Raw genomic sequence first — 11,277 nt, 5'->3', positions numbered from 1 at the left:
TAGAATCATCGGTGTCGTGGTAGTGATGGGAGGAAGTATTTTGGTTCTTGGGGTGTTCATTGGATACATTGTTGGATTCGTTTCACATGCGAGGAAGAATTCAATGTCAAGAAATAGCTGGAGTCCTGTGAAGACTGAAGAATTGCAATGAATCAAGAGAAGGGGAAGGGGAGTTGGTTTTGTTTGTATAGATATTGAAATTTTGTGATATAGTACTGAGCAAAAAACCAGTTTGTGAAGTGTGGAATATTGGTTTCTTTTCTTTGTATCATAACATAATTAATTAACGCAATATTTCGTCCAATACAACAACTGCAACCAATTCATTCTGAATCATGTTAAATAAGAAGAAATTGTCAAAGCGTCTGATAAATAAAAATTTGATTGGTCTTGATCACCGTTAAAACCTAAATATTTTCCTTTAAAATTTGTGCTTACAAACATTATTCTCACCTACTTGTTCATTGTTTTGTTATATAGTTTTTATAAAGGTTAAAAACTACGGTTGGTGCTTGTACCTTTGATAAAGTGATGATTTAGTCCCTCAATTTTAGTTTGTAACGATTTGATCTCTCTATTTTAAATTGATAATAATTTAGTCCTAAAATTTATAATGATTTAGTAAAAGTTTTTGTTAAGATTCTTATATATGTCGATCAATAAACCAATTACGAACCAAAATATGTTTATAAATTACAAAGACTAATCGTTATACAATAAAAATCGACACTTCATTTTGATGAGATTTTTTACTATAGGGACTAGATTGTTATGAATTTTAAATTACTGGGACTAAATTGTTACGTACTAGAGTCTTGAGACTAAATTATTATCAATTTAAAATACATAAATTAAATCGTTACAAACTAAAGTTGAGAGACTAAATTGTTATTTTATAAAAAAATATAAAGACCAAACGTGGTTCTTAATATCTTACAAAAATTTTTAAAATCTAGAAAAAAATTAAACTTATAAATGAAATGTAAACAAATAAATATGAAAAAAAAAAACTAAAAAAAATGGTTATCAAACATGTATTTACCCTAGTGAAAGCTACCTTATTTGAGTTTAACAAGCGGTGATAATATAGGCCTCGTTTGGTAACGTTCCCGTTTCCTGTAGTAGATTTTTTTTATTTCATTTTTAGAAACGGACATGTTTTGGTAACCAATCCGTTTCTCGTTTCTAAATTTTGAGAAACGTTTCCAAAAAATGGACCAATTTTTGGGAACTATGAAAAATAGTTTCGTTTTTGCCGTTTCTGTTTCTTTATTTTATGTCCAGGCGCTATCTAAGGTATTAATAATATATTTGTCACAGTTTTATACAAAATTTTCAGTGGCCTGGTGGTACATGTGACCTAATTTGAATAAGAGGTTCAGGATCAAATTCCATTCGATGCAAATATTTTTTTTTCTTTTTTTATATATTTTTTTAATCTAAAAGTTTTCAAAATTTAGGGGAATTTAAAACTATTGGATTTTCTTTTAAAAAAAAGGCGAATTTTTAAAGGAAAAAGAGGGGGAAAGGGATTCTTTAGGGAAACTAAGAATAGGGAACGGGGATAATATTTTTTATATATTTTTTTTAATCTAAAATGTTTTCAAAATTTATTTAATTTAAAACTAGGGTATTTCTTTAAAAAAAATTCTAATTTTTAAATTAAAAATATTTTAAATTTATTCTTTTTTTAAACTAATAATTTATACTTTTATAACAGTTTATATTGTAAATTATATTTTTTTAATAATCTATAATTTGTTTTTTATTTTTATTTTATATTTTTAACTTAAAATATTTTGATAATTTACTTTTTTAAGCTATTATATTTTATTAAACAAAAAAAATTTATATTTTTTAAATTAAAAATATTTTGAAACTTTATTCTCTATTTAAGTTAATAATGGATACGTTTTTCCAATAAATTTATATTCTCAATTATATTTTCTTTAATAAATATTATTCTTTAAGTCTATGTTATATCTTTTTATATTATATTTACTAAGTTTTATTTAACTAAAAATAAAATTAGCTGCCAAAGCGAACATAGCTCAGTGGTAATTGGCATATACTTCTATAAGGTTGTGAGTTTGAATCTCCTCCCCAACATATTGTACTAAAAATAAAAATTAGCTAACTTGAGTAAGGTAAAAAAAAAATAGAAACCTCCTCCGACCATCTGCCTTCCTCTTCGGCCGGTTCCTTTTTTCTTTGTCGCAAAAGCATTTCATCTTCGGTCGCCTTCAAAAAGAGATTTCCGTCGGTTCTTATTCTCCGGACGTTTCTGCCTACCTTCGTCTCACCTGACATTTGTCTGCCTTCATCTACGATTGCATCCATTTTTCGCAGTCGCCAAAGCAGGTCATCTCCATATTGAAAGGTTTGCATTCCAACGGATTTTTTAATTTCTGATTTGGTGTGAAATATTGTATATGTGAGGGTATATAGTATAGTGATTTGATTATGATATATCTTATAACTCAACTTGTATATATGCGGATATGCGGATATATACTATACTGATTTTGAATGTATATATGCGGATATATAAGTGGATATATACTGTAATTTTGAATATATTTTTTGAATATGCGGATATATGTTTATTGAGACTTTAAAAGATGTTTATGTGATTTTGAATTGTCTTTCAAGATTGAGCACCAATGTGGGAGTGAATTAAGGAAAAATCAATCTTTTTGAAGGAATAAATTAAGGTTTTGAAGGAGTGAATTAAGGGATTTGTGTTGAAAATTAGTATGAGGTCACAATAATTAAAATATTATGATAATAATTTATGGAATTCAATCTTTTATATTAAAAAAAACAAATAAATATAATAAATGTACATGCAATAAATAAGGATAAAATCGGAATTAAAATAAAATCCTACGTGCAGAAATCTAAAAGTATAAAATTATAAAAATTTAGACATTTGTGTAAATAAATTTATTAAAACAGCCCTAAGAAAATTAAATAATAATTTAAAATAATATCTCATTCATTTAAATCTTTCTATAAGAAAATTAAAATTAAACATAAAATCCAATCAATCAACAAAATCCACTATTCAATTTATAAAATTCACTTCTATGGGTATGTCTTAAATGTCTTAATAGGTTAATAAAATAATAATTTATTGACATATGAATTTTTTTTTAACAAATTTTAATATTTTTTATAGATGATTTAGTTGAGATTTTTAATATAGGAGTAAAACAACACTTTTAAAAGATTAAAGACTAGATTAAGAAAAGCTTAAAAGATTTATACAAATATCTAGACATCTCAAGATGCTGGATTATCCTAAAATGTCTATGGATGACCTTTCAAGATTCTCATGTCAAATTGAAATTGAAATTGAAATTAATAATTAATATTAAATATTTTATAAAAATATGAAAATAATATAAATTGATGTGTTGTACAAATAATATTTAAGTTTCTATTTATGATTTTTTTTTAATCCTAAAAAAAATGTATGGTGAATTGCAGCAAGAGAAACAAGTCAAAATTGACATCATACCCTCCAATTTATACATATATTGATTGATATATCCAAGTATGGGAGCTGTTGGCTAAAGGCTACCGATGGAGGATTATGATTGCCCTGCGGCAAATATGGGATTTCAAAAACCATTTCAAAGGAAAGCTTCGAACTCGTTTGATGACGTTCATATTTCTTGTTTCCGTTTCTTCATCTTTAATAAAGAAAAATGAATTGCATCACACTAACATTCATAAATTCAAATATGATATAACAACATTTTTTTATTTATGTTTTAGAAGAACAAATTGAAAATGGGAAAAAAAAGAAAGAAGAAACTTATTTGAGTTGTTTTCAAATTTTCTATACAATTTTGATAATGTTCCCAAAAAAGAGAGAAACAAGAAACATATTTAGTAACAAAATGCTTAAATTTCTCAAGAAAATTGAAAATGAGAAACAAAAAAACGGAAACGTTATCAAACGGACCCTCCATTGTCATACTGCTCCAAAACATGCATAAACCTAAAGAAAGAGCTTTCTTTGAATGCCTAATGTTATTTCCTTTTGTCCTAAAGAAAGAGCATTACTTTTGGAGTTGCACTGAAATTTTTGCAATCATTGTGTTGTGTCTTCATAGGAGGAACATTGTAATGAAAGCTACTTGATCTGCTTCATTTGCACCACATTTTAAGAGTACAAGTTGCAAAATAATTCATTAGCTTTAAGAGTAAAACCATTGATGCATTCCAATACTTGTAAACATGTTTCATCCTTTTAAGTTTCTCCAAGGCATTTTGCCTAGAAAGTGCCAGAATACTTAACCAATATCCCCATAGTTCAATCGGTTAGATCATTACTTGCCTCTCTAAAGTCGAAGATGGAAAAATAAATCTTTTTCCATCAAATAAATTTATTACTCCACCTGAACAAACAATTGTAGATAATATAATATAATATTCACAGAGATATCTACAGTAAGCAGCGAAGAAGACTAGATGGCATCTTGGTGCGAAGTGGGGTCGTTTCCTCTCCTTGAAAAAGGAAAAACGGAACCACTGGTTGACTCAGAATTCTCCAACACCATGTATACGCACAACATGCATAAACCTGTTAATCCAAAGCTCTTATGCATCAATCACGCACAGATTGCTTCCATAAATATGCTAAAACAATCTAATTTCTCCCTAATCTGAACAGAAATAAGCCTCGGCCTACTCCCATTTGAAAAGTTTAAAAAAAGATGGGGAAGTTGCAAACAAATATATATAGGTTTCATCACATTTCTATTTCTTGTTTCCTATTTCTTATTTTGAAAGAAACATAAGCATACATGAAACAAGAAATATAAACGTTACTAAATAAGCCTATAACTACTGAGCGACAAATCAGATGGTGGAGTTAATTACTCTGCTACGATCCATATTCGCATGACAGGTCAAATATGAAGAGCGGAGAAAATTGTCCTATCAAATGGTCATGCATATTTCTTTTCTTGTAGGACAGCAGAGATAGGGGAAACATACCAGTGTAGGCAACTGTAACACCTGAAACCAATCTTCCCAGCACAGAGAGAGCATAAAGGCAAACAACGACGACCTAGAGAAAGATTTCAATAACTTTAGTTTACAACATCCATCACAATATGAGAAAATGAGTACAGCTATTCCTTTTAAGAAGATGGATTAACTACAGAAGCAATTAATATGTACTGATTAAACCTCACAGTTTATCAATGACAATGGATACAAGTTATATGATATCTAAATTTATTATTTGATCTAACTGCTAAACAGACAAGAACCTCAGGTATGCAATTTGTATGAATAATATTCTTATTTAATTAATGTGATATGATACGGCATTATGGACCCCATTGGATTATAAGAGGTTTAAAATTCATAGGTAATAAAAAATGTCCATATAAAATTGTCTAGATTCATTAGATGTAATAGTAATGGTATAGGAGCCTACTGTCATAGTCGTACATTTCTCAACCGCGCAGCACCATGATCTAAGCTCGACCATGGCCAGCCTTACGGGAAACTTTAGCCCCAATCCACTTTTCGCGCCCTTTGTGGCTTTGTCGGACCTTAGACGAGATTCTTTCTTCCTCGACTGAGCTTCAATTCGCTTTTTCAACCATTGTAGTTCTTGGCCACTCGGCCGTCCCGCTCCTACGATGAGCCAGGACCTTACCCGGATGAGTTCTGACCTATAATGGGGTCAGAATGAGCTTAAAACGCCAACCGTGTACAACCGGGATATTCCTACCACTTAACTATGTCAAAACTAGCTTATCGGGCCCATCGGACGCCTCTAAGACCATTCCTGCCGAGAAACTAGTCAATAACGGGCTAAACGGCCTTACCGGATACTGCTGGGATGATTCCTACCGAGATCCGAACAAGGAATGACCAAACTTGGCAACCGGGATGAGTCTTGCCGCTTACCGGGCAAAGACTAGCTTTTTCTCACTTACCACATGCCCACAGGTACTGTAGGATGCCACCCCGAGCATCGAGATGTCATCGGACTTCACTGCTCACTTGGACACGCTTATCAAGAACCGACCCATAGACTTGTATTTATGATCGGGACCTTTCGGACATCCATCCATCCAGACGTAATCGAGGCACGATGACTCCCGCGCCCGTACCTTGTCTTTCGAGCATACCGTACTGCATAACGGCCCCTATGTTCAACCTCCAGCCCATGGGACGAGGCGCAATGCCGGCACACCTGTGCCGCACGACACTGTCCTTGAGATTCCCATTCTCGAAGGAAGATGCCCAAAACCCTGGTCTTGCAACGCTCGCCCACACCATGACACACGCATGTGCCATGGGGTAGCTCACTTAGGCCACAGGGCCCAGGGGTGGTGGAGAGCTGACACCATGCCTCCCTCTAAGGTACATTCTAATGCATTCTTGGTCTGGAAGGTGTGTACGTGCAAAGTGGCGAGGAGTCACTCGCCAACGTAGAGCGCACGTCTGAACTCCGATTGGCATGAAACTTGGCGTGCTTGCATATCTCACTAATATGCATCTAACTCTAAAGCCGCTCGTCCAAACTCTCGACGGAACCCCGACTTCTAGGATCATGGCCCAGGGCCCAACTGGCCCCCATTGAGCTTGTCACCAACACCACTGACATCGCCTTCGCCTTGCATTTTGCATACGCTTTCTCTAGGCATTCTTATGCACATCCATGAGGTGTGATAGGTGATGCACTATCCTCCTTGGTCGCATCACGACACTTCTCTCTCGGCCCTCAACATGGTCTGATGGGTGACATATGCATGTCGCCACCACTTGTCCACTATGTGGGCGTCACAGCCTACACTCTATTAGTATGGTTGTAACTAAAAGAAACAAGAAAAAATTTGTTCCAAAATGTCCGAGAACAAGATGGAATTAGGAAGCCGAGGTATCATAACCCAACATCAACCCGAAGTGGTTCGAAAAGACCCCCCAAATAGTAATAATAAAAAAATAAGTTGTAATTAAAAAATAGTATAGATGGCAAAAGAAACAGTGCACTATATTTTTTCATAGATCTAACATTCTGAATAATTATCACTCTAATATGCAAGACTACCATCAATGCAGCAGATAACTAAAAGTAGATGAGTGAAGAATGTAGGTAGGTAAAGCAAAGTCAGTTCTTGGATACACAGGATCAAGATGAAAGGTTACAATTAAGTAGTTGTAGGGCAGTATACAAGTACTTTTCAATTAGGGCATTCCCTGCTTTCTCCGAAGCTGTGGTTCTCTTTTTAAGCTGGAGGAGAAAAATAATCCTACTCCTTTAGCAATAGATTAATTTGGAACAAGGTGCTTTGATTAGAAACGCCTCTGGTGGAGCTTCTTCAATCTCCATTAAACAGTATGTTTGTTATAAGGACAGAGGACTAGATCCAAAAACAGTGTAATGAGTTTGGAGAATGTGAATCATTATGTTGGTATGCTGAAATATCTAATTTTACTGCTGATAGTAAAAAAGGAAGGACTTTTGTCCCTTAAGGGAAAAACAGACGAGGATAGGCCATCTTTTGGAAATGACATGAAATTGTTAAGGAAAATTCAAAAAAAGGAATGGAAAAAGTTCGTGAAGAAAGGAAGCAGCCAGGTTGTTTTGAAGACGATTTGCAATCTTTTCACAATAGGACAAATAAGGAGCCTTCCTTCAATTTTGAAGAAAGTAAGAGGTTGCCAAAGGAGTTTTGGGTAAGGAAAGGAAACAAATATATTCTGCAGAGATAAATTGAGATTGTACAATTTCAATTACTAGATTGAATTGGCATGATGACTGATTTGCAATTGCTTAAGCTTTAAAGGTGGAGTTTTGAAGATTAAAGGAACAGTAAACTTTCGTTGATAAAAGGTCCCAGAGGATTCTTTTTGTATGAATTTACTGAATCTTACTTCTTAGTGGGCCATTAACCATAAAAAATTCTTTTGTAATTATAGCTTAGTAGCAAATGATTGGAAAGTTGTGACGGTATAGTCCTTAGGAGAGGGTGACCTCCACCCTCTGCTGTTAAGGGTATTTTTTGAATATATTGTTCCAGTATCTTATAAAAAAAAAGGTGGATTTTGATGAGATAGGTAGGCTTAATCCGTGGGCAAATCTTTGCTTAAATGCACGAAAAGGTTGCCAATGGATTTGTTTATGTGAATTGGCACGGTGGAAGGAAGTGGGAATTTTCCAATTCAAGTTTGATAGATGGAACGCCATTAAACATGAGAAACCAGATGTTATTCCTGTTATGGTGGATAGATAATGGCTAAAGTTGAGAGGCATACTTTTGGTGGTTTGCGAAAAACAGATCTTTGAAGCCTTTGGGGGGTTTAATCCAATTAGAAACTGGATTGCTACTTAGAAGTTTTGAATTTGAGTTAAAAGAAATATAATGATTGGTGTTATGGGTAGTCCTTGTCCACGAAATAGATTGCAATGTGTTGATCCATGGCAAAGACTTGAATTGTGGAAATTCCATGATGCAATTCGATGGGAGAAGAAATTGGAAAATGAATCAGATTCATAAAAAAAATTCAATCTGTAAGGAGGTTGATAAAAAGTCAAAAAGTCAATGCAGATAGGTGGAAAAGTTTAGTTCCAAGACCATTCTTTAATGCTCATAGTTTGGAAAGTACGAATAAATACAAAGAGATGCCAAGGAGTTCTAAAAACTTTAATAAAGAGGTGGGGTAAGGAAGAGAAAACACTGGAGTTTTCAGAAATTGGAATAGTTATTGAGGCTGATGATTCAGGGTCCAAGAGTAAGGAATTAGTGTCATTAATTCGAAGTGTGGAAAAAGGAAAATCATTAAATTTGAGCATGAAAATAAAGGAACTGGAATTTGTTTTATCAGCACATGTTAGGTACTTGGAAAGTCCTCTCCATAAAATTACCAGTTGGCCTAGTAAATAAGGAAAGAGATGTTATTTCTCTTGAAAAGAATGGTATTTTGCCGGCTGATGGTCAGTTTTCAAACAGAAATAGAAGTCCAGATGGTGGTAATACAATTAGACTAGTAGATGAAGTTCTAGTTTTCTGGAGAAGAAAGGCTAAACGAGGATCTTAGTAAGAGCACCAGTCACTACCTTATTCAGGACTCCCGGAATTTTGACAAGGGAAAACAAGTTTTCAAGGAAGAAAATGGGTGAAAATAAAGTCGTCTCTCAAATATTTGTTTATGGAACTCTTAGTAGTGAGATGAGTGCTATTATTCTGATTTGGATTGGAAAGAACCAAGGGAGGAGCAGAAGTTGATACTTTCAAGATGGATGGAGAGGTAGCTCCCTTATGTGGAAATAAAGAAACTGAGATCACAAGGCCTGAGAATGTTTTTTCTCCTTCAGAATCAATGGAAATTCCTTTTGTTATTAAAAAGGGTTTCCCTTCAGAAGATTCAGAAAAGGCTAGGTGTGGTAAAGAAAAAATTTTGGGGACAAGGGTATAGATCTTTTGATGTATTCACCTTCGGGAATGATTTTGGAGAATTAGCGTATCGTTTCAGACAACATAACAATATTCCTTTATATTTAACACTAATATTGGTTGTGGTTGGCTGTCAATTCCAATAGAAATATTTACAGAAAATGACATTGTTGCTAGGAATGGGATTTTGATATGTTTATAGATAAAATTAAAATGACTTTATTGATAATTACATATAAGCTCATTAAGATATCGTATGAAAGTAGGATTTCCACAATTCTCAAATAACCAATCTCTAGTGGAAAGGAAAAAATTATATTTGATTTTGCCTTGTGGGATCAGACTGAGGGATCGGGTCTCTTTGCCTGGTGAACTTTTAGCTTCTGTAAGCTTCTTTTCATCCTAAAGATCCTCGTTGGGCTTCTATGTTTGCTCCTCCTTTTGGTTTTCTTTTTTCCGTTGGAGCTATTTGGAAAATTTTAAGGGCTTACTTCCCTACCAAGGATGAGATTTATGATATTTTTTTTATGTAATGATTGTGATAGGCTTTTGGAGATGTTTCTATGACTTTTTAGGATCTTTGTTGGACTGTTTTTTTCTTCTCTTTAATTGAGAATTCTTGCATCTTTATTTGTAATTTTTAGTTTTGGGCTGTGAAGTAGCCTAGGTTTTCTACGAGCTGTTTTTATTTCTTATCTCCGAATAAGAGTTCCGCACTTATCCATGAAAAGTATTGATTGCTTAACAAAAAGTTATTTGATCTAACCACGGGAGGTGAAACCTCTAATGTTTCTTTGATACTTTCTAAGTGAACTGCATTCAAAGCCAAACAGAGACGAACTCTAGTACTTTGAGATGCTTGACACTCCACAAATTAGAGCAACCATGGGATTGTAGAAAGAACTGCTAATATGCAATTTCAGATACTTCTTCTACGCAAGTTCATACAATAACTTAGAATTGACTAAAAGAAAGCTAGTTATTACTTGTGAAACAGTGTAGAAGTGCAGCAATGTACAAACTATTAATTATAATCTAAGAGCAATACCTTGAGAAAAAGCCTCTTGTCATGCCCCGTTGCTGCCACCCTAAGAACAGACTCAGCAGCACCAATGGTATTGGCTAACCAAGCAACCAAACCATTAGCAGTATCCTGCGATATTTGCCACTCAAGCGGATCCACCGGTACCCTGCAGCGAATTGTTCAAAATTTGGCTCACAGATTACAATAGAAGATGATTGCGACGACAAGAATATGCACACAGATGAAGGATTTAAGTTCAGCAACACTACTTTGAAGCAATCAATAAAAAAATGAAAAAAACCCCAAGAAGAACAGCTTACGAGATGTTCATATGGCGGAAGAGAAGGCCGAGAATGGCGAGGGAGCAGAGGAGAACGATGAAAACGTCGGCAACGAGGGAGAGGAGGCTGGAGTTTCGAAAGGCGCAGTGGTAATATACCAAAGAACCGCAAATGAGAGCAACCATGGGTTTCCCAAGTTGTGTGGTGCTGTGAATGGTGCGATTCGCCATTTCTGATTCGCTCCTCCGCCCTATTTGACTCATCATCGCAATTCGCAAACCCTCTGCCAAACCACCATTCGTCAAAATTACAGAGAACCTTTTTGTTTTGTTTTAATACATTATTTAATAAACAATTGAATGACGTGATGTGCATGTGATTTTACAATTTCACCCCTCAAATTGAAACATGCCAATGCCTTCATTGGTTTCCAAGGGTACATTGGGTCATGGTCTCTCCATGGTGCCTTCCTGTTTGACTCTCGCTTGTCGTAGGATTGGGCGAGTTGTTCGGATGACCGATGCAGTACAAGTAGATATTG

At 34.4% G+C, this 11,277-nt stretch overlaps 1 protein-coding gene across 1 annotated transcript; it reads right to left on the bottom strand.

Annotated features, from left to right (window-relative positions):
- Positions 1 to 4,353: 4,353 nt before the first annotated feature.
- On the bottom strand, positions 4,354 to 11,063 carry LOC148207949 (reticulon-like protein B22). Its single transcript, XM_088118179.1, has 4 exons — positions 10,776 to 11,063; positions 10,480 to 10,621; positions 5,011 to 5,083; positions 4,354 to 4,594 (listed from the first exon to the last, which is right to left on the bottom strand). Exons 1-4 carry the CDS (start codon positions 11,000 to 11,002, stop codon positions 4,479 to 4,481), a joined length of 558 nt encoding a protein of 185 aa, XP_087974305.1. The 5' UTR covers positions 11,003 to 11,063; the 3' UTR covers positions 4,354 to 4,478.
- Between the last annotated feature and the right edge of the window lie 214 nt (positions 11,064 to 11,277).

The sequence above is a fragment of the Momordica charantia genome, unplaced genomic scaffold (genome assembly GCF_013281855.1).
Source record: "Momordica charantia cultivar OHB3-1 unplaced genomic scaffold, Mcharantia_2.0 BLBB01000016.1, whole genome shotgun sequence".
Classification (NCBI taxonomy): Eukaryota; Viridiplantae; Streptophyta; class Magnoliopsida; order Cucurbitales; family Cucurbitaceae; genus Momordica; species Momordica charantia.
Note: the sequence above shows the minus strand (reverse complement) of the source record. Positions and strands in the feature narration are given on the sequence as shown.